We start from the raw sequence: 24,684 nt of genomic DNA, 5'->3' as shown, positions 1-24,684 counted from the left end.
AATTCATAGCACACTCACTAAAGCACAGTAATAATGGATACCTCATAAAATATTGTAAAAATACATCCATACGATCTTTGGCTCAACAGCCATTTCTCGCTGTGCTTGGGATCACGCGCCGGCAGTTGGCCAGCAGGCGCAAAAGGTAAATTAAAAGGTTTTTGGGGGGGGGGGGGGTTAGAGCAGGGTTAGGGGGAGGAAAATGTCAGGTTACGGGGGAGGGAAGGTCAGGTTAGGGGGGAGGGAAGGTCAGGTTACGGGGGAGGGAATGGGGTAAGGCAGCACGGCTTGTGCACGCTGATCCCTGACTTTAAAACTCGCGCGCGCCTTTTTAAAATCTACCCCTAAGCCAACTTAATTAATAGCATTTAATGGACTTCTCCTCCAAGAACTTATCCAATCCTTTTTTAAACCCAGCTACACCAACTGCACGAACCACATCCTCTGGCAACAAATTCCAGAGTTTAATTGTGCGTTGAGTAAAAAAGAACTTTCTCCGATTAGTTTTAAATGTGCTACTTGCTAACTTCATGGAGTGTCCCCTAGTCTTTCTACTATCCGAAAGAGTAAATAACCGATTCACATCTACCCGTTCTAGACCTCTCATGATTTTAAACACCTCTATCATATCCCCCCTCAGTCGTCTCTTCTCCAAGCTGAAAAGTCGTAACCTCTTCAGCCTTTCCTCGTAGGGGAGCTGTTCCATTCCCCTTTAAGAACATAAGAACATAAGAAATTGCCATGCTGGGTCAGACCAAAGGTCCATCAAGCCCAGCATCCTGTTTCCAACAGAGGCCAAACCAGGCCACAAGAACCTGGCAATTACCCAAACACTAAGAAGATCCCATGCTACTGATGCAATTAATAGCAGTGGCTATTCCCTAAGTCAACTTGATTAATAGCAGTTAATGGACTTCTCCTCCAAGAACTTATCCAATCCTTTTTTGAACCCAGTTGCACTAACTGCACTAACCACATCCTCTGGCAACAAATTCCAGAGCTTTATTGTGCGTTGAGTGAAAAAGAATTTTCTCCGATTAGTCTTAAATGTGCCACATGCTAACTTCATGGAATGCCTCCTAGTCTTTCTACTATCCGAAAGTGAAAATAACCAAGTCACATCTACTCGTTCTAGACCTCTCATGATCTTAAACACCTCTATCATATCCCCCCTCAGCCGTCTCTTCTCCAAGCTGAACAGCCCTAACCTCTTCAGCCTATCCTCATAGGGGAGCTGTTCCATCCCCTTTATCATTTTGGTTGCCCTCCTCTGTACCTTCTCCATTGCAATTATATCTTTTTTGAGATGCGGCGACCAGAATTGTACACAGTATTCAAGGTGCGGTCTCACCATGGAGAGATACAGAGGCATTATGACATTTTCCGTTTTATTCACCATTCCCTTCCTAATAATTCCTAACATTCTTTTTTGACTGCTGCAGCACACTGAGCCGACGATTTTAAAGTATTATCCACTATGATGCCCAGATCTTTTTCCTGGATGGTAGCTCCTAATACGGAACCTAATATCGTATAACTACAGCAAGGGTTATTTGCACATGTCCAAGCTTTCCCTGAGAGCTAAAATCTGATGAAGCGACAGACGATATACCTACCTCTGTACATATGTTCCTGATTTATGGTTCACAGTTACATTTAATTGAGTTTATGAAAGTTCTCTTTTAATAGTTTCCTGTATACTTGTGTTAATGTATTCTGCCTTGAGGCGACTGTTTTAATGTATTTCCGCCCTGGAGGCGACTGTTCAGTTCTTTGTAAACCGGTGCGATATGTATTCTTTACAGGAACATCGGTATATAAAAATTAAAAATAAATAAATAAATAAATAAATGTCCACATTAAATTTCATCTGCCATTTGGATGCCCAATCTTCCACTCTTGCAATGTCTTCCTGCAATTTATCACAATCGCTTGTGATTTAACTACTCTGAATAATTTTGTATCATATATATATTGAATAGCACCAGTCCAAGTAGAGATCCCTGAGGCACTCCACTGTTTACCCTTTTCCACTGAGAAAATTGTCCATTTAATCCTACTCTCTGTTTCCTGTCTTTTAACCAGTTTGTAATCCACGAAAGGACATCGCTACCTATCCCATGACTTTTTACTTTTTCTAGAAGCCTCTCATGAGTGACTTTGTCAAATGTCTTCTGAAAATCCAAATACACCTCATCTACCTGTTCACCTTTATCCACATGTTTATTAACCCCTTCTAAAAAGTGAAGCAGATTTGTGAGGCAAGACTTCCCTTGGGTAAATCCATGTTGACTTTGTTCCATTAAACCAGGTCTTTCTATATGTTCTGTGATTTTGATCTTGAGAATAGCTTCCACTATTTTTCCCGGCACTGAAGTCAGGCTCACTGGTCTATAGTTACCCGGATCGCCCCTGGAGCCTTTTTTAAATATTGGGGTTACATTGGCCACCCTCCAGTCTTCAGGTACAATGTATGATTTTAATGATAGGTTACAAATTTAACTAATAGATCAGAAATTTCATTTTTGAGTTCCTTCAGTACCCTAGGATGCATACCATCTGGTCCAGGTGATTTGCTACTCTTTAGTTGGTCAATCTGGCCTACTACATCTTCCCAGTTCACAGCCCTAAGGGTGGGGAGAAGACTCTAGCCTGAACATCAAGCCCTGAGCCTTCTCCCTGTCCTTATCCCAGGCAGAAGAGTCTCAAGGCAGGACTGCAGCACAGAGTCTGAGGAAGCGAGTGCCAGCTCTGAAAGCTGGTCAAGTAATCTACTAAATTTAGTCCAATAACAAGGTAGTGCCTCATTGCATGTTTTATTCGTTAAACTTTATTTCCATTGATTATTACCATAGCTTAATGTATTCTCTGTAAGTTTTGGAATATTTGCTTTTTTTTATTTTCTGTACAAGTGAGAAAATGAAATAAAAAGTTTAAAACACACAAACAAAAAACCCCAAATGTCTGCTCACAGCAAGAAGAAAATGATTAAGTTGAATAAACTCCTGGCTTTTAATAATGATGTTTATTACATTTTATTACACAGTGCTGTACAGAAACATTGCATGATTACAATCAGGCAGGCATATTGGTGTCAGTAGTGGGATTTGGCCTGCTCTGTCAGGTTTCACAGCTCGATGTGTGTGGAAGGCAGTTTCATAGTCCCAAGGGCTCACATGTTGAAACATTTACTGGCCTTATAAAAAAATATCGCTCTACCCCATGCTTCTTTGTGCCTAACTCTCCTTGTGCTGAGCTCTCACTACTGACACCAGGTTGTCTGCCTGCAGTCAGTATAAAAGGTTGGATCTTACGAGGTGAAATCTTTGACGTAGACAGATTCTTGTTTGTTCATTTGTGGTGAAAACTAAGTAAGGCAGACATCGTTTACTCTCATACATCTCAGAATGAACAGAAAAACACTTTTAAAAATCTTTTTTGAGGATTTGATTTAAACACAACCAAAACTGAACTTCCCAGATGTTTTTGGTTTGGTTTTTTTTTTTTGGGAGGGGGGGGTGTTTAAGTCAGGAGGAACAACAGAAAATATTTCTTCCTGGAAAGGACGCTGGATGCATTAAAGGTACTCCCAGCAGAGACGATGGAAACAGAAATGGTAAAGGAATTCAGGAAAGTCTGAGATAAGCCCCGTGGCTCCCTAGGGGGGAGGAGGTGAGGGGGAGGCCAGGGATCAGCTGGGCTCTTCCTCCAGGGGTGAGGTGAGGTGGTCCGAATGGGTCTCCTGCTCCTGTGAAGCATTGCAAACAATCCCCCCTCACTCAAGCAGAAGCTGGGGGAGAGGTGAGAAGCACAGAGCAAAGGCAGCAGGGCCCCATGATACTGCAGGCCATGCGGTAACCACTCCTACAGCTTGATGGGGGCTGGGCTCTGCAAGGTAGGAGGCGGATGTCTGGGGTAAGACATGGCTGGGAAGGATTGTGGGATCGTAATGCTTGGAGAGGAGCCAAGCTTCTGCAGATTTATCCCTGCGGTGTGGCACAACTGGACAGGCTGGAATGGTCAGTGGATCCTTTCCTGTCATCATCTACTCTGTTACTACGTTAGCCAGACCATTTCTTCTCACGTTATGGATTGTGAGCAAGAGAAAAAAAAAGAGAGGAGTCTGGGAAGGTCTCGGATGCCCTGAGCACGACAAGAGAAAGCAGAACATAAAAATACACAAAAACAACTTTAGGGGGCGAGGAAAGATTGTGAAGAATTCTTTTGGCTAAGACTCTGAAGGTTATTGCTGCATTAAACATGGAAAACGGGAATACATGATTTGCATTAAATGACAGCTCTGTCTGTGTGTACACGTGTGAACAGCTTCCTCCCCTCCGGCAGCCAGGAATCAAGCAAAAATGGGTTTTAACTTCACACAAGAGGCAAAGAAAGATATTATGCAGCTGCACACAAGATTATAATGAAGAAACAACCCGAGAGCGACAGTAAGAGAGAAAGGAAGGCGAGGAAAGCTTGGAAGAGACGACAGAAAGCAGGAGGTGACTTTCAGCAGTCCCATGCAGTGAGCACACACTCTCACCATCCCTCCCGCTGCTAAGGGGACGTCTCCTCATCCTCTTCCTTGCTCATGGTCTCCTCTATCCAGTCCAAGTAGTTGCTGACTTTGGTGTATATCCCGTACGTGCCACAGAGAGGACCCCAGGACACAATGCCGCCGGCATAGTAACCGTTAGGCACGTAGGGATCCTCCAGGACGAAGGCACCGCCACTGTCTCCTTGGCAGCTGTCGTTCTTGCCTCCACCGGCACAGATCATATTGTCGGAGAAAACGTAGTTGCTCGTGTCTGTGTCTGCCACTTTCACACTTTTACACTTCTCCATGCTCACTACAGGAATCATGGCCTTGTGTAAGTACTTTGCTTGCTTTGCTTTCTCTGTTCTGCCCCAGCCAGAGATGTACCCGAAACTGGTGCTGTCCAGGGTGTACTTGGGGTCCCTTCCAGGCAGGCAAATGGGAGAGAGAAGCTTGTTCATTGTAACTTTCTTTTCAAGTTTGATCAGTGCAATGTCGTTGTCAAAATCAGATCGACTTTCCAGGATCCCTCCCGTTTTCCACCCTGGATGGACCTTGATCTTGGCTGCTTGGAGGCGATGAAGAGAGGTCCTGTCAGCTACGTTTGTCAGCCCTGCAAACATGGACGGCGAGTCCGTATCGTCCACCACATGGGCAGCCGTCATCACCCACTGCTCTGAGACGAGGGCCCCGCCCCCTCGGGGGGTCTCGATAAACACCTGCCAGGGGAAATTCCCGTCTTTAGCTCGAGTGCCTCCGAAGATCCGCCCCAAGCTGGGCAGCGGCTCGCCTGGTATCCCACAAACTGCGAGGGAAGAGGAAAGGATTAACCGATCACAGAAATGCTTGCACCGTTTAACGATGGAGTCTGGCTCCTTTCCATCTTATTAAACAAAAGAAAACTCCTCTACTGTGCTAATGAAAATGACGAATATCAGGGTAAACGCTGCCGTCCGGAATCCCTTCTCGGGGTTACAACTCCCACAGGGACAGACACCGCTTTCACTCTGAACCCCTAAATCTGTGTCCGGGGCATTCTGCTCAGTTTTCATCCATTTTTACTCGTTTAAAAAAAGCTGTTGTTTCTCTCACACAGTGAAGAAGACTTATTCCACTTATGTGGTGAAAACAAGATAAGCAACAGTCACCGTCCCAACGCTCTCCTTAATGTAACGATACAACTCATCTGTTTTCACCACATAAGTGGAATAAGTCGTCTTCACTGTGTGAGAGAAAAAAATTGTTTTTTAAACGGATAAAAACTGAGCAGAATGTCACGGACAGAGACTTAGGGGCTCAGAGTAAAAGCGGTGTCTGTCCCTATTGGAGATTTAACCCATGTATGGTTGTAACCCTGTGAAGGGATACCGGACGGCAGCGTTTGTTTAAAAACATGTTATAGCCCCGATATTTGTCATTTTCCTTCCAATCTTATTCAGCTCACAGAGTGAGATCTCGGATGTCTGCAGATGCTGGTGACAAACATTATTCAGTAATAGACAGGGAACGCAGCCTTAAACAACACATATCTTCAAAAGTAAAGGAAGGTTATGCAAAGCTCATGGTGCTTAGGAAACTAAAACCCTTACTGACACCTACAAACTTTTGAACAGTGCTACAAGCACTAATATTTGCAAGCACCGATTACTGCAACGCCCTGTTATTAGGATTACCATACACAACCCTAAGACCACTTCAAATACTACAAAACACCGCAGCAAGGATAACGACTGGTAAAAGAAGGAGGGACCACATCACAGAAACTCTAGCAGAATTACCCTGGTTACCCGTAGAACAGAGAATACAATACCAAACCCTATGCACAATACATAAATTAATACATGACGAAAAAGCAGAATGGCTGAACACAGCACTACCTGAGATCATCTAACAAAGCCCTCCTAACCGTCCCTTCTCTCAGAACAGCAAGACTATCCCACGTTAGAGAACGGGCTTTATCATTAGCCAGACCAATACTATGGAACACCATGCCCCTAGAGATCATCTAACAAAGCCCTCCTATCCATTCCTTCTATCAGAACAGCAAGACTATCCCACGTTAGAGAACGGGCTTTATCATTAGCCAGACCAATACTATGGAACACCATGCCCCTAGAGATCATCTAACAAAGCCCTCCTAACCATTCCTTCTATCAGAACAGCAAGACTAACCCACATTAGAGAACGGGCTTTATCATTAGCCGGACCAATACTATGGAACACCATGCCCCTAGAGATCATCTAACAAAGCCCTCCTAACCGTTCCTTCTATCAGAACAGCAAGACTATCCCATGTTAGAGAACGGGCTTTATCATTAGCCGGACCTATACTATGGAACACCATGCCCCTAGAGATCATCTAACAAAGCCCTCCTAACCATTCCTTCTATCAGAACAGCAAGACTAACCCACGTTAGAGAACGGGCTTTATCATTAGCCGGACCAATACTATGGAACACCATGCCCCTAGAGATCATCTAACAAAGCCCTCCTAACCATTCCTTCTATCAGAACAGCAAGACTATCCCACGTTAGAGAACGGGCTTTATCATTAGCCGGACCAATACTATGGAACACCATGCCCCTAGAGATCATCTAACAATGCCCTCCTAACCGTTCCTTCTATCAGAACAGCAAGACTAACCCACGTTAGAGAACGGGCTTTATCATTAGCCGGACCAATACTATGGAACACCATGCACCTAGAGATCATCTAACAAAGCCCTCCTAACCGTTCCTTCTATCAGAACAGCAAGACTATCCCATGTTAGAGAACGGGCTTTATCATTAGCCGGACCTATACTATGGAACACCATGCACCTAGAGATCATCTAACAAAGCCCTCCTAACCGTCCCTTCTATCAGAACAGCAAGACTATCCCACGTTACAGAACGGGCATTATCATTGAAAGGACCAATACTATGGAACACCATGCCCCTAGAGATCAGCTAACAAAACCCTCCTAACCGTCCCTTCTATCAGAACAGCAAGACTATCCCACGTTAGAGAACGGGCTTTATCATTAGCAGGACCTATACTATGGAACACCATGCCCCTAGCGATCATCTAACAAAGCCCTCCTAACCGTCCCTTCTATCAGAACAGCAAGACTATCCCACGTTAGAGAACGGGCTTTATCATTAGCCGGACCAATACTATGGAACACCATGCCCCTAGAGATCATCTAACAAAGCCCTCCTAACCGTTCCTTCTATCAGAACAGCAAGACTATCCCATGTTAGAGAACGGGCTTTATCATTAGCCGGACCAATACTATGGAACACCATGCCCCTAGAGATCATCTAACAAAGCCCTCCTATCCATTCCTTCTATCAGAACAGCAAGACTATCCCACGTTAGAGAACGGGCTTTATCATTAGCCAGACCAATACTATGGAACACCATGTCCCTAGAGATCATCTAACAAAGCCCTCCTAACCGTCCCTTCTATCAGAACAGCAAGACTAACCCACGTTAGAGAACGGGCTTTATCATTAGCCGGACCAATACTATGGAACACCATGCACCTAGAGATCATCTAACAAAGCCCTCCTAACCATTCCTTCTATCAGAACAGCAAGACTATCCCACGTTAGAGAACGGGCTTTATCATTAGCCGGACCAATGCTATGGAACACCATGTCCCTAGAGATCATCTAACAAAGCCCTCCTAACCGTCCCTTCTATCAGAACAGCAAGACTATCCCACGTTAGAGAACGGGCTTTATCATTAGCCAGACCAATACTATGGAACACCATGCACCTAGAGATCATCTAACAAAGCCCTCCTAACCGCCCCTTCTATCAGAACAGCAAGACTATCCCACGTTAGAGAACGGGCTTTATCATTAGCCAGACCAATACTATGGAACACCATGTCCCTAGAGATCATCTAACAAAGCCCTCCTAACCGTCCCTTCTATCAGAACAGCAAGACTAACCCACGTTAGAGAATGGGCTTTATCATTAGCCAGACCAATACTATGGAACACCATGCACCTAGAGATCATCTAACAAAGCCCTCCTAACCATTCCTTCTATCAGAACAGCAAGACTATCCCACGTTAGAGAACGGGCTTTATCATTAGCCGGACCAATACTATGGAACACCATGCCCCTAGAGATCATCTAACAAAGCCCTCCTAACCGTCCCTTCTATCAGAACAGCAAGACTATCCCACGTTAGAGAACGGGCTTTATCATTAGCAGGACCAATACTATGGAACACCATGCCCCTAGAGATCATCTAACAAAGCCCTCCTAACCGCCCCTTCTATCAGAACAGCAAGACTATCCCACGTTAGAGAACGGGCTTTATCATTAGCCAGACCAATACTATGGAACACCATGCCCCTAGAGATCATCTAACAAAGCCCTCCTAACCGTCCCTTCTATCAGAACAGCAAGACTATCACGTTAGAGAACGGGCTTTATCATTAGCAGGACCAATACTATGGAACACCATGCCCCTAGAGATCATCTAACAAAGCCCTCCTAACCGTTCCTTCTATCAGAACAGCAAGACTATCACGTTAGAGAACGGGCTTTATCATTAGCAGGACCAATACTATGGAACACCATGCCCCTAGAGATCATCTAACAAAGCCCTCCTAACCGTTCCTTCTATCAGAACAGCAAGACTATCCCATGTTAGAGAACGGGCTTTATCATTAGCCGGACCAATACTATGGAACACCATGCCCCTAGAGATCATCTAACAAAGCCCTCCTAACCGTTCCTTCTATCAGAACAGCAAGACTATCCCACGTTAGAGAACGGGCTTTATCATTAGCCGGACCAATACTATGGAACACCATGCCCCTAGAGATCATCTAACAAAGCCCTCCTAACCGTCCCTTCTATCAGAACAGCAAGACTATCCCACGTTAGAGAACGGGCTTTATCATTAGCAGGACCAATACTATGGAACACCATGCCCCTAGAGATCAGACTACAAAGAGACCTCAAACCTTTTAAAAAAAAGTTTAAAAACCTGGTTCCCTGGCTTTTTAAACAAGCATTTTACAAAGAGAACGGAGAATAGAAAGTAAAATGAAGCAGGGAGCAGAACATCAGCACACAGCACTTATCTCAATATGTGCGGATTTTATTATTTATCTCACTGCTAACATAAGAGAAAATGTACAGTTCATAAGAATTATACTTGCAAATAAGAATGATACAAGTATAAAAGGACAAGATTTATCACATTCATCAAATAGTATATATTATGAAATTACGTAAGCGGAGCTTAACGGCACTTAACGTATTACCCTATACATCTACCAGCATTGATTTACGTGCCTTTCTGTAAACCGTTGCGATGGTATGGAAAAGGTTTTAAATAAATAAATAAAGGTCAGGCCCAGAAATGCTGCAGTAGCAGACCAGAAGCTCCCAGCATCCTCTGCTTGCATGAGAGCCTCCTGCTTCAGAGAGCCATGATTTACATTTAAACTACGGGTCATGAGAAAGGTGCTAAAGCTCAGCCTTCTCGCATTTCCTGTGCTCGTTCTTCTCTCACATTTGGCACTTGTTGGGCCTTACCTGGCTTACAAGTGGGAACTTCTTCTCCAACAATTCTGTTCTTCCAGGTTCCATCCTCCGAACAGCGGTATCTCCCTTTAAAGAGCAGAAAGAAGGAGGCAAATATTCAGGTGATGACAGAAGAGATGCAATACTTGGCCTGTCCACCCTGAGAGGAGACAGCAAGGCAAACATGCAAAGGTCCTCTGGCAGCTGAATCTCATCACAGACAATTCGAGCTCAGGCCCTTCTGCATCCCCGCACATACACCCCCATTCTGCTTGGGTCTGAGCCTTCAGGACAAAAATGGTGCGCTCCAAGTAGCTCGTACTTACCATCTCCCCTGGATTTCATCTTGTAAAATCTTTCTGTGCAGCTGTACTGTATTTCAGTTCCATAACTGTAGCTCTCAGAGCCTGATATATAAGCTATATTACCATTTTCAATGTCCTCAGGATGACCACAGTTCAAAGCTGCAAGACCAACGAAAGAAATTGTTATAAAAGAGTGTAAACACCATGAACTAAAACTGCTGAACGGCCTCTCTTACTGCCTGATGCTCACGCTCCCCAGTACACCCCGCTTACCCATCTTGCTGGACAGACTGTATTTTGGCCTTTGTCTGCCAATATTTGCTATGTTGCTATATTACTGTGGAGGATAGTTGTTACCATGGTAAATAAGGAACTTCTCATTTTTTTGCATCTATATCCATTATAAATCAATAAGGTGAAGAACCCAGCTTTTCACAACTCTGTCTCGAGGTTTTGTGCATCAGAGGAGAGCTGAATGCAAATAACCCAGATAGCGACTAGTCTGCGAGAACCATGCAACCTACAAAAGGAAGTGAAATCTCACGTTGGCATTTGAGATGTGAGTTTCTCCACTGGCCATTGCCTTGGCAATCAGATATGAAGGAATACTGACTGCTTCCCACCTGAAAGTAAACAGAACTTCCATCAGAGGGGCATTTATTCCCTATTCCACCTGCCCCCACCCTGTGAGCTGAGACACTGGGTGGAAGAGTCCCAGAGTAGCACAGCAATCTGCAGTGGCCAGCACCTCTCCTTCTCTCCCGGAGGCTGCTCCTTTCTCAGTGAATCTAGATTTCTCCACCTATGGACAACACAGGTATAGCCAACGCCACAAAAAAAAACAAAACAGAAAATGGGCATGTTTCCTATGTGCTTACCATCACAATCTCGTAGCCTTTCAGACATGTTACCCTCACCACATCTTTAAAGACATATTTCTCCTGCTGGGGACTCTGCATGGCATTTGCTGTCACTTCCTTGGGACATGGAATGGCTTAGGAGGAAAATCAGAAAGAAAAATTGTGCCCCTGCTCCATCACACTATTATTTATTTATCAAGCCGGTCTGAAGGTGGATTACAATGAAATTTATACTCCATATTGTCACAGTGACAGCGATCATAGGGCAGCACAAGGAGGGCAGTAGAGTTGGGGGGAATACTGTATTGGTCATTTAAGAAATAAGAAAGCGATAAGGGATTGCTAGATTTAAGGTACTCTAGTGCAGATGCATTGGAGAAAAGAAGAAATCATTTTAGGGAGTTTCACCTTTTGGATTAATTCTTCATGCAGTGCATCAGTCGACTCATTATTCAAGCAATCAATCAATCAATTCATCAGCTTTCTAATACGATAACCCATGACACCAAACAACCCACTCACCCACCCATTCATAAAGAACTATTTCATTATTTACAGAATGTGTATTCCGCAATCTCTCAGCAAGGCTGTCCAATGCGGATCTCGTAGCAACAAATTCATAGCATTATATAAGCATAAGCTTAACACAAAACAGCACTGAATCAGTCATCCATAAATGTATTCCTTTACGCCTTTATTATTGTGTGTGTAATTTGCATTGAGCTGGTTTGTATATAATGAATGAAGAGTTTACGCTTTTATTAATCCTGCATGTAATGTGAAATCAGGAAAGGTAGACCCTGGTCCCAAAAGTGTGACCCTTAGGTTCATATGTGTCAGCGACCCTGAGCCATGTGCTGAGCAATCACTGCTATTCATTCAGCAGCAGAGTTAGACTGAGGGCTTGATTCATCGTGACTAACATGCCCAAACCCCTGTGTTATCTGTGTAAGTGGCACTATAAAAGTGCACACTAGGAAGACGAATTCTGGAGAGGGGGAAGGGGATGGAAAAAGCATTTACGCCCATGCCTTCCATTTTTTTAAAGTGTGCACGCAAATGCCTGTTCCTGCGCGCACGAGTACTCGTCTTGCAGGACCACCCATGGATTTTCAAAGCAGATGTAGGTGCTTGAGTCCTCTTGGATTACCTTGTACTCCACGGGCTGTTTGAGAAGTACCCTCAGTGACACACAGTGCGTATAGGGATGGGACCAGCAGCGAGTGCTGGCCGTTTTTGCTTTGCTCTTTGCTATTGCTATGCTCACTGGTGCAGAAGCCAGTGGAGAGAGTAAACCAGACCCTCTGCTCCTAGAACCGAGGCCTTCTCTCTGAAAGAGCCCCAGGGAGGATCACTGTGATTCAAGAAAGGAAGATCAGATCTATTGCAGGGTCCATCCTTTATTTCAGCTTCTGAACTGAATGCGCAGTGAAGTGGCACTGGATTCCCTAGGTGGAGGAATATCTATGCTGGTGAAATACTCTGCTACTGTCCCAACTCGTACTGGGAAGCCTGTGGAAGTTGAGATTTCTGAAGACGCATGAAGTTTGTGTTGAATACAATCATCATTATTGGAATCACCATACCTGTATTTTTTGTTGGGTCTGAACCTCATTTTTCGAGGTTTGCATTTCGTGGAAGATGCCAGCTCTTCGCTTAGGAGGTGAAAGTCTGCTCAGCTACAGAGGGACGGTCTCCCTGCCCAGTAAAGATAATTGGCCGGGGCTCGGTCCACGGCACTATCTGCTGAATCACACTTTAAAGAAGTCCAGTAACCAGGGATGGGACTGGAACCCACTACTAGCAAAGGGCTACATTTAAATTAATTAATTCATCCTTCATCATTCTGCAGGAGAGAACTTCACCAGGTGACAGCAGGAGTGACAGCAGGTGACAGCAGGAGTGACAGCAGGTGACAGCAGGAGTGAGCAGGAAAAGAGAAGTCAGGCCAAGATGCTAAGGAGGCGAATAAGGAGCCCAGGCAGGAGTTGCTCACCATCCTCAGAGTACTGGATTTTCCAGCCCTTGTTCTGTCCCCCACTGTCTGTCTGGAAAACGAGAGTAGCCTTATTACTCTTTGTTTCCATTCTCTGGGGACTGGGAACTTGTTTGCCACAGAAAGGTCCAAACATGCGCCCATCTGCCATCACCTGAGGACACATAAGGAGAGGAGAAAGAGGCAGAGTTAGAGAAAGGCGGAGAGCTAGGAACGTCCCCGATGCCTCCTGCTTTCCCTGAAACGCCGTACGCACCGCCAGGCTGTCGTATGCGCAGCTGCCGTCCTCGTGCTGCTCGATGTCAAAGTCCTGCGGCAGGAAGGTCACCACCACCTGGTACCCAGCCTCCAGCTGAATGTGGTACTCGCAGCGGGAATTCTCAGGATAGGGGCTGGGGTAGTTAGGGCTCGTGATTTCCCCTTTCAGGTCCGTGTACACAGCACCGCTGCAGTTCACTGATAGAAAGAAGCAACACCAGGGCAGAAGGAGACGTCACACCCAGCACCTTTCTCCCTGAAGGTCTCCCTGATGCCCAGAGTACCACCCTGTGTCACAAGCCTTTCAACATAGTCCACGTTTCTGTTACTATTTGTAAAATATGATGAAAAAGCAATACACTAGCTAACCTGCAGTGTATAATCCTTCAGGCCAAAGAAGCTACTGGAAATGGATACCCTGTTCCCTGATCAGACCAGACTCCTGGGTTTTGCCTCCCTTCCAGCAGATGGAGACAGAGGAAGTTTCACTGACACTGCTACTTAACCACATGTGCTGTCTGCAGTTCCTCAGCATTTCTCTGTCTCCTGGATTTGGTGCCGTGGGCTTTTGCTCACATGAAACCATTGCAGAGAGTGCTTTTCGCTCGGTGGAACCCGGTCTCCGAGGAGTTTCAACCTCTGTTACCACTCAAGGACATCGCTTGGGAGAGCCTTTCCTGGTGGCTTCTAACTTCCAATCTCATTCGGAGTGTGGACCTTGAAGCCCCGGATTGGGTGGTAGTTACTACCAATGCCAGTCTCTCTGGTTGGGGAGCACTGGGTCAGCACCAGTATGCTCAGAGTGGCTGGTCCGTGAAAGAATCTGCATGGTCTATCAACCAGCTAGAGACCAGAACAGTCCACTTAGCCTAGCAGGAATTTCTACCATTAGTGAGAGGTTGGTCATTACCACATTGTTGCAGGCCAGGAGAAAGTCTACTAGTCTTTCCTACATACAGGTTTGGAAGTTTTTTGAGTCCTGGTGCTTAAATGCATTTGCCCTCTCAGGTCTTCGGTCTCTTTACATTTTGTTCTTCCTACAAGAAGATTTCGCCAAAGGCTCGTCTCTCAGCTCCCTTAAAGTTCAAGAGGCAACTCTGGTTTGTCTTCATGGCAAAATAGATGGGTCCTCTATTTCTGCGCATCCAGACATTATTGGGTTCTTTAGTGGGGAGAAAGAATTTGCGTCCTCAGCTTTGGTGAGTTTGTCAATCCTGTAATCTTAATCTTGTCCTCAGAGGTTTGTGTGAGGCTCCTTTTGAACCACTCCGTAGAGCAACGCTGAAGGACTTGACTCTTAAAAGTTGTTTTTCAGGTAGCCATATGTTTGGCTAAGAGGATTTCTGAGTTGCAAGTTCTGTCTTGTCATGACTCATTCCTTCAAATTTTGAATTCGGGGGTCTCCTTTCTTCATTTTTGCCAAAAGTGGTATCGGCGTTTCATGTGAATCAGACAGTGGATCTTCCAGCCTTTCCTACGGAGGATGTGTCCACTCCTCATGTATGGGAGCTCAAGTTGTTAGATGTAAGAAGAGCACTGTTGAGGTATCTCAAGGTAACAAATAACTTTTGGAGGTCAGATCACATTTTTGTTCTGTTGAGCGGCCCAAAGAGGGGATTTCAGGCTTCTAAGGCTACTATTGCTCATTGGCTTAAGGAGGCCATTGGTTGCACTTACATTATTCGTGGTTGCACGGTTCTGCAGAGATTGCTCATTCTACGCATTCTCAGGCAGCCTCGTGGGCTCAGCTTGTTTCTCCACAGGAGATTTGCAGAGCAGCGACTTGGAAGTTGCTACATACTTTTGCGAGACACTATCATCTGGATGTGGGAGGTATAGATTCCCCATCTATTGGCGAAAGTGTTCTGCGTGCGGGACTCTCCAGGTCCCACCCTGAGTAGAGAGCTCTGGTACATCCCAGGAGTCTGGACTGATCCGGGTACGTACAGGGAAAGGAAAATTGGTTCTTACCTGCTAATTTTTGTTCCTGTAGTACCACAGCTCAGTCCAGAACCCACCTGTTCTATTGAGGGGGAGAGTTCTCCGCTCATTCTGGTTTTTTTAGCAGAGAATATTTTGTAAGTTTTGAAAGTTTAGACGTTTTTGAAATTTTTTGTGATTGGCTTGGGTATAGATTAATACTGAGGAACTGCAGGCAGCACATGTGATTAAGTAGCAGGGTCAGTAAAACTTCTTCTGTCTCCATCTGCTGGAAGGGAGGCAAAACCCAGGAGTCTGGACTGATCTGTGGTGGTACAGGAACGAAAATTAGCAGGTAAGAAACAATTTTCCTTTACTAGATCCTCTTTCTCTCAGCTTCATCTTGGGTCCTTCACTCCTTCAGATGGACAATAACGTCCACTAACTTCCCTAGCCACCATGAATAATTTGATAAATAAGCCTTTGCACCAGGAGCACAGAGAATTGGTCTGGTCACAGCTAACTTTGCAGTAAGCAGTGCTGGGTTATTTTCGGTGCATGGAGTAATGTCACCTGCACAGGTTCTGTTGTCCTCATCCAGAAAGTACTCTGGCCGGCAGGAACAGAAGTAACCCCCAATGTAATTATTGCAGAAGTGGCTGCAAGCTTCCTCCTCCAGCTCTTCACATTCATTCACATCTGGGTCAGGGAGGAAAAAGAAGGGGCCACAGTAAGATGGCAAGGAAGGACATTAAGACAATCAGAAGATCTTTCTTTCTTTTTTTTCTTTTTTATTAATTTTTCCAATATTTACAACAAGTAAACATGATAGAAGATCTTTCTAGTGGTCTAGTTGGCAGTGCTATGTGGTGTGGATGTTGCTTTGTATTACCTGATGGAAATAAGACATGCACTACTACATGCTATGAGGGCGCTCACACTGCTGGTATCCTGTGAGGAAGCTGACACTGCTGGGACCTGGCTGGCAATGTTACACGAGAGCTGACACTGCTGGGTCCTGGCTGGCAATGCTACACGAGAGCTGACACTGCTGGGTCCTGGCTGGCAATGTTACACGAGAGCTGACACTGCTGGTATCCTGTGAGGAAGCTGACACTGCTGGGACCTGGCTGGCAATGTTACACAAGAGCTGATACTGCTGGGACCTGGCTGGCAATGTTACACGAGAGCTGACACTGCTGGGTCCTGGCTGGCAATGCTACACGAGAGCTGACACCGCTGGTATCCTGTGAGGAAGCTGACACTGCTGGGACCTGGCTGGCAATGCTACACGAGAGCTGACACTGCTGGGTCCTGGCTGGCAATGTTACACGAGAGCTGACACTGCTGGTATCCTGTGAGGAAGCTGACACTGCTGGGACCTGGCTGGCAATGTTACACAAGAGCTGATACTGCTGGGACCTGGCTGGCAATGTTACACGAGAGCTGACACTGCTGGGACCTGGCTGGCAATGTTACACGAGAGCTGACACTGCTGGGACCTGGCTGGCAATGTTACACGAGAGCTGACACTGCTGGGACCTGGCTGGCAATGTTACACGAGAGCTGACACTGCTGGGACCTGGCTGGCAATGTTACACGAGAGCTGACACTGCTGGGACCTGGCTGGCAATGTTACACGAGAGCTGACACTGCTAGGTCCTGGCTGGCAATGTTACACGAGAGCTGACACTGCTGGGTCCTGGCTGCCAATGCTACAAAGGATCTCACACTGCTGGTGTCCTATGAGGGAGCCGACATTGCTGGGTCCCAGTTGGCAGTGCTACATGGGAGCTGACACTACTGGTGACCTACGAGGGAGTTCACACTGCTGGTATTCTGTGAGGAAGCTGACACTGCTAGGTCCTGGCTGGCAGTACTACAAGAGGGCTGACACTGCTGATGTCCTGTGAAGTAGCTGGCACAGCTGGAGTCTTGGCTGGCAGTACTACAAGGGATCTCACTCTGCTTGTGTCCTATGAGGGAGCCGACACTGCTGGGTCCTAGCTGGTAGTGCTACAAGGAAGCTCACACTGCTGGTGTCCTGAGGGTCCTCACACTGCTGGGCCATGGCTGATAGGGCTACAAAGGAGCTGACACCACTGGAGTCCCATTGAAATGGCACTGGAGTGTGAAAGCTGGCTGGCAGTCCCACCTGGCATTGACACTACACTGCTGGAGTCCTGGCTGGCCTTCATCTCAAATTCCTTGATCTATGCTTGGAGAAGACACATACCGACAGCCATGTAGTATGCAGCAAAGCCTGTATAGCGTTCCTGGTTGGAGAAATCGGACTGGAATGTGACGGTTAACATGCTGGCGTGAAAGTAGCGTTCCTCTAGAATCGGGGAGCCAGCTGCCTTACTTGTTCCTCTCCCACAGAGGACCATTTCGGTGATGTCCCCTATCACCACCTAGGAGGGAGAGGCAGAAAGCTGATTATGGGCAGCAGTAAAGCAGGCACTGTTCAAGTCGATCCCGGCAGCATCCAGTGCTGAGACACGAGTACACCCTCTACCCTGCTTCTCCCCCCCCGATCCCCCATCATCTCCTGTGGCATCACCTTCACAGAGTCATACTCGCAGTTCTCCGAAGGCTCGATGTTCAGATGTGTGAAATAGATACGTATCCCAAACCCCAGTGGCACGGTGATGTTCCAGCTCTCCCGCGTGTTATCAGGATAGCCCTGCGGATAGTTGGGCGAGAGTATCTCCCCGTACATGGCAGGCACTGCAGTACTGCTGGACACCAGAAAAACAAGCAATATGGGCCACCTGGTGCAGGGAAGAGAAGGACAGATGTAAGAGACCCAGTCAGGGGCTCCAGCCTCTAAGAATATGAGATACAGAAAGGGGTCTCAAGCAGCCAACATAGAACAAACCCGCTCCCCTTCCTTCCTGTCTGCTGTAAAGTCAGAAAACCTCTACACAGCAAAGTGGAGAGGATGCACTGAGCTAGAATCTTTCACAGTATGAAAACTCACCTCATGCTGGCTGCTCACCCGGTCGTAGCGCCTCTGCTTTCCACACTTTCACTGGGACATAAAAATGGAGAATAAACAGCAGCGGTCTAATGTGTGGCTGCGACTACATCTTTATGTTAACAATGCAAACAAAGAATGTAAACATTCAGTTAGCAAAAAAAAAGGAAATCAGATGCTGATAAGCTTAGTGGGGAATCAGGAGTCCAGCGTAGTCCCTTTCTCACCTCTCCAAGATGCAAAGATCCTCTACATTTCCAACCCGTTCTCTTCCTTTTCTTTTTGGGAGTTTAGGAGCTGCCTGAAACTTGGGCAGCCGTGAACATTCAGAGAGATGGGATTTCTGTGCTAAAGACTTAAAGCCCAACCTGGCTTCTGCAACCAGAAGAGGCGTTCTTGATCTGCGATCCTTGCGCTCCCTCTGGCTGTGATCTTGCAGGATGCTACTCCCTGACCACACAGGCAGGAGACAGCCCCAGAACCCTGGGGGATGGGGGGATTTTCCAGAGTTACTCAATCACCATCCAAATTAAAGTCCAAACCACAGCCTGCACTTTCGGGAAATCAAGTGACTTTTTCAGCTTGGAGACCATGCCAAGACTCAGCTGGAGATCATCCCCATGGAAACCTCTGAGCTCATCTGCAAATACTTAATCGGTTACCAAGTTATACGAATGAATATCATGATTCTGTTTTGCTGGTATAGACCGGGGTCCTGCAATTTACACATTATGGGCTCAAGTCACCCAATTTGAGACTGGCACTACTCAAGAAGGCAATTCAAAGTTGGATGGAGGTGGCAGAGCAGGGTGAATAGCAGCTCTCTGGATGCAGAAAGCATTCTCTCTGTCATTATACAAAACTGCTCAGGTGACATCAGTCCCCTATAGAAAGAAGAAGGGAAAGGACACTGAGCATGTACAGGTCGTGATGTCAGCACAGCTAAAGGCAAGAAGCCCACATTCCCATTCCCACGTTGCCTCGTCTGCCTGCTCAATGAAACACTTCATCACCCCAGATCCAGAGGATTCAATGGGGAAAGCCCCAGCGTATGAATAAAAAATGCTTGTTATAAGGCAAACATTGCCATCAATGGTTTGTGAAAGTGCTGAGCATCAAAGACTGCAGTCTTTACAAGCAAATAATGACTGTAAACCCCATCTCTATCAACACTGTGATAGATGAAGATTGCGCTGCTCATAAAGAGGTAACATGCCGAGCTCCAATGACTAAACACACCTTTCTATTATTCTGAGAAAGCACCACACCACGTTTTTCAAAGAAAAGTGACATAAAAAATACAGGAGCCATGTGAAAAGATGCCCTATCTACCCACCAGGGCATGCAATGGGGCACCTTGCACAGAGAAATTCCTGAAAAAGAGGACAAGAAAACACCATCACAATAGGGCAATAAGGCATCCCTTTAACTTCTTAAAAATATCAGCTGCGTCATAATACGTCCCTATCACACACTTCTCAGAGAGCTCTTAGATGAAGTACTGGTATTTAAGATTTTGTTATAGAAGTTGAGAAGATGTGGACCCTTAGACCGAGGAGGAGTTGGCGCTACCTGAGGAGACGACTCCTCGGGTTCCCCCATCGGGTGGCGAGGCTGAATAGAAGCAGGAACCAGTTGGATCTTCGCCACTGGAAGCCCGCAGCCCCCCCGGGAGGAGCCCGTAGGGACCCGGACTGCTGGGACTTAGGTGGACCCTTGAAGATGGAAGATCCGTCGGCGTTCAGTCCGAAGTCAAACACCAGAGAATCGCCGCTTGCCAGTCCGAAGTTAAACACCAGAGGCTCGTCCAGGAACGGAGATAGGAACCAGGATACCTGAGGCACCAGAAGACTCACCGGAGTGAGCAGACTCGTTGCCAAGTCAATGAGTGGGAAGAGGAAGTTTCCTTAAGTACTTCCCTGAGCTTGGCCCATCTGGAGCAGGTGAATCCAATTTAGAGGACGAGGCCCCTTTAAATGGCTTCAGGAGGCGCGGCCTCACGCCTAGGAGAAGGGCAGCCTGAGGACGTTCCCGGAAGTGCTGCCCGACGCCGCAAAGGAAAGGCTGGGGGTGCCCCCTCCGCCGGAAGGCATCGCAGGGGCTTGGCCCGGGGAGCTGGGCCGATGGAGGAGAGCGGGAGCCTGGCACAGGGATGTTTCCACGCCGCTGGCAAGGCGTCAGTGGAGGCCCCGATGCCGCGAGGGAAGGTAGGAGGGGCCAGCCGCGGCCGCCCGCGGCTGGAAGTTAAAATATTTTTTTGCATTAAAGGTTTTTGAAGGTGGATGATTAGAAGACCGATTGGTTGCTTTATAAGTTTCACAACGTCAGGCTTGCTGACACCTTCTAGGCTATATTATATGTAATTTTTGCTTTCCACTTCTTTTTTGGTGATTATATTGTGTGGTTAACCACTGACTCTCCTTGATTAAGCGGTAATTGAAATCTCCCATTAATACTGCACTACCAATTTGGTTAGCTTCACTAATTTCTCTTAGCATTTCACTGTCCGTCTCACCATCTTGGCCAGGTAGACTATAGTATACTCCTACCATTATACTCTTCCCCAACACACAAGAAATTTCTACCCATAAAGATTTGATTGTGCATATTGGGGCAAATCTTTAAACTTACGCGAGGGCGATTTGTTTGCGCAACCCGGCGCTTGAACATTCAATCAGTAATGCTTGGTAAAAGTATGAAGTTAGGACCACACTGCAGCCCTACATATCTCCTTGGGAGAGACCAACTGACACTCCACCCAAGAGGCTGCTTGAGTGCGAGAGGAATGCACTTTAAAGCCAACCGGAATTGCGCGACCCTTGCAAATATAGGCAGTACAAATAGCTTCCTTTAACCAGCGGGCTAAAGTAGGTTTTGACGCTTTCTCCCATTTCTTTGCCCCACCAAACAATACAAAAAGATGATCCAATCATCTGAAAGAGTTGGTGACCTTCAAATAATGAAACAGAGCGCGTTGAACATGAAGGAGATGGAGATCTCTACCCATCGTGGAATCCCGAGACCACTCCAGGAATCCTAACAATTCCACCGTCTAATTGATGTGAAAGGCAGAAACCATTTTCAGCAAGAAAGAAGGCACTGTACGAATTGAAACTTTGTTGTTAGAAATCCACAGAAAGGAGTCCCTACAGGAAAGAGTTTGAAGCTCCAATATCCGCCTGGCCAAGCAAATCGCCACTAGAAAAACTTCTTCAAAGTCAGCGAGGCCTGACCTAAAGGTTAAAAGGGGGCCTCACAGAGAACCCACAACACTACACTGAGATTCTACTCAGGACACACGTTCCGTTCTCCCGCGATTGTTACAGAATCATCCTGAAGTTGAGGTTGCACCATGGAGCAATTCAGAGGCATTAGATTTCTCCATTCTTTTCCTGGTAAGCATTCTATTTGCTTTCTTAGCCACTGCTACACACTGAGTAGAGAATTTCAACAAATTATCCATGATAACACCTGGATCCTTTTCTTGGGTGGTGACTTCTATTTATTTATTTATTTACAGGTTTTATATACCATCATTCAATAATCCATCACAACAGTTTACATAAATAGAACATAGTATCAGAGAAAAACAAAAACCTAATTACATTGAAAAACTATAAGATACATAAATTAACTACAATTTAAAAAATAAAACTGATTCAAAACAATAAAACCATTGTTATAATACAATATCATTAAAATTAAAAAATTAAATAAAATGAATGAATATAAATAGAAATATGATCCTTCACTACCTAAAAAATATTGTTTTCCTGTATCATAATATGCCTTGAGGCTATTCAAATTGCTTGAAGTCATAACTCATATAATCATACTTCCTCCATTGCCTATAAGATATTTTCCTGTTTCTTGATAAAACTTAGGAAATAACCATGTTTTCAAATCTTGCATTGTGTAGCTATAGTTTGGGTTGCTCTACCCTAAATGCAACACTTTGCACCTGTCCACATTAAACATCATCTGCCGTTTGGATGGCCAGTCTCCCAGGGTCTTCTTGCAATTTCTCACAATCCTCTTGTGATTTAGCAATTTTGAATAGCTTTGAATTATCAGCAAATTTGATCACCCCACTCGTTTTTATTTCTAAGTCATTTATAAATATGTTAAAAAGCTGTGGTTCTGGTATAGATCCCTGGGCTCTCCACTATTCACATTTCTCCATTGAGAAAAATTGATCATTTAGCACTACTCTGTTTTCTTTTAAGCAATTGGCAATCCACAATAGGACACTGCCTCCTATCCCCTGACTTCTTAATTTCCTAAGACGTCTCTCATGTTAAATGCTTTCTGGAAGTCCAGATCACTATATCAACGGGCTGACCTTTATCCACAGGTTTATTAACCCCTTCAAAATAATGTAGCAGATCTGTGGGGCAAGATTTCCCTTGGCCAAATCCATGTTGTCTTTACTCCATTAAACTGTGACTATCTACGTGTTCAAAAATGTTGTTTTCTGTAATAGTTTCAAGCATTTTGCGCAGCACTACGTCATGATCAGCAGTCTGTGGTTTTTTGGGTCACCCCTGGAGCCCTTTTTAAAAATCGGCAGTACATTGGCCACCCTACAATCTTCAGGTACCACGGCTTTTTTTTTTAATGATAACTTTACAGATTACTAATAGTAGGTCTGAAATTTCATGTTTCAGTTCTTTCTGAATCATCACCTTTAAATATCACTTCTAGTATGGATGCATCCCTCACATCTTCCTCAGTAAAGAGCAAAGAATTAATTTAGTCTCTCGATCATGCAATGGTCCGAGTCGCTCACAAGCTTTCTGCTTGCAACCTCCCTGAATAGTTTTATTATAAGTTTTTGCTTGCACAGCAAGTTTCTTTCCAAATTCTCTCTTTACCTTTGCCCACTTAGCTGTCAGGTACGGTGCCCCTGGTCTTGCAGGAGGTGATGGCAGCAGCGCGGGCACCAGGGAGGACCCCAAGTATCACCGTTTGTGGGGTGAGAGGGGGGCAGGCCGTGCCGCCGCCTGCACAACCCAAACGTATCTTGGGGCTTTCTCACCGACTGTCCGGTACGGGTTAAAACTACGCCATTGGGGTCAGGGCAGCGGCGAGACATATAGGAATTTTGTTTGATCCTCATTTCACTTTTTTACAACTTTGAAAACTGGACTTTGTGAATTTCTCGCTTTACGCCGCAGGGGCTGTGTTTTTGAGACTTTTGTGGCGTGCATTGGCCTTGCAAACTGCGGTACGAGGGCCCAGGTCTCACCCAGGCCACTTCTCTTTCTCCTTCTGATTTTCATATTTATGGAAAATGTTATTTCTCCAAGCTTTGGGGAGAGCCTGTTCCCTTCCCAGAATCGAGGTCCCGTCCAGAAAAGAAGTTAGGAGGGCAACGTTTTCTGTGGCAGGAACATGTTCCAATATTAAGATCTTTAGGAAAAAGCCAAGGCCTTTTTCTTCCAAGAAACCGTGGCACTGCCTGTGGTAAGCGCGTTATACTGTAAATATGGTGTCGGGATTTGTGAATTGTCCTCTTAGGGACTGTACAGGGCTTTAATGTCAGCGTTCCTTTAGTAGCTTAGTCGCACTGTCCTAAGTGGGACAGAAACTTTTTTTCCACACAAGAACACATTGCCAATGTCAAGAAAAGCCTATAAATAATAATATTATTATTATTATTATCTGCCGGAGAGCCCCCTGCACTGCACGTTAGGAGCGGCACATTAGTGCGCGTTCGCCACAAGTATCCGCGCGCGCTTCTTATAGCTGCCTGCAGCCAAAAAAGGGCGGGAAGAGCGCGCGAGGCTCAACGACCAACGCTTTACAACGCCCCAACAACCAATCCCCGGGGAGCATGCGCGCGACGGAACGCTAAACAGCAAATTTGGTCCGACGACCGGCAGTAACCCCGCCGGCCCAGGCTCCTCCTACTTCGGCTCTCTCCATACATGCCACCAGCCAATCAGCAAAGGCCGGCGCCTTCGCTGCATTCTCGTCCGGCAGCGTAAGCACGCCTTCTTAATTATTAATTAATTTCTAGGCGGAGCATTGGATGTGGCCGGCAATCTCTTCGATGGTGTAATGCCACGCCCCCGATGAAACTACGCCTCCATCGTACTTGCTGCGTTGTTTTCCACGCCCCCCCCGTGACCTTTCCCCTGGTTTGAGTAAAGACCGAAGCAGGCCTCAGCGGTTTGGCCAAACTCCTCCTCCTTCCTCTAGGTCACGGAAGACCCCGTCCAATCAAATGAGCGAACGTCAGCGGCCCTGGCGGCGCGCGGTACGCCGACGGCCTATGGGAGAACGCGGA

The 24,684-nt window shown here is 46.0% G+C and overlaps 1 protein-coding gene across 1 annotated transcript; it reads right to left on the bottom strand.

Annotated features, from left to right (window-relative positions):
• Nucleotides 1-3,006: 3,006 nt before the first annotated feature.
• On the bottom strand, nucleotides 3,007-18,854 carry C1S (complement C1s). Its single transcript, XM_029581868.1, has 12 exons — nucleotides 18,620-18,854; nucleotides 18,396-18,446; nucleotides 17,976-18,186; nucleotides 17,649-17,826; nucleotides 15,986-16,111; nucleotides 13,491-13,690; nucleotides 13,235-13,388; nucleotides 11,257-11,372; nucleotides 10,923-11,001; nucleotides 10,400-10,537; nucleotides 10,086-10,160; nucleotides 3,007-5,342 (listed from the first exon to the last, which is right to left on the bottom strand). Exons 2-12 carry the CDS (start codon nucleotides 18,398-18,400, stop codon nucleotides 4,558-4,560), a joined length of 2,067 nt encoding a protein of 688 aa, XP_029437728.1. The 5' UTR covers nucleotides 18,401-18,446; nucleotides 18,620-18,854; the 3' UTR covers nucleotides 3,007-4,557.
• Nucleotides 18,855-24,684: the final 5,830 nt, after the last annotated feature.

This window comes from Rhinatrema bivittatum, chromosome 16, assembly GCF_901001135.1.
Source record: "Rhinatrema bivittatum chromosome 16, aRhiBiv1.1, whole genome shotgun sequence".
Lineage (NCBI taxonomy): Eukaryota > Metazoa > Chordata > Amphibia > Gymnophiona > Rhinatrematidae > Rhinatrema > Rhinatrema bivittatum.
This window is presented reverse-complemented; position numbering and strand designations above follow the sequence as displayed.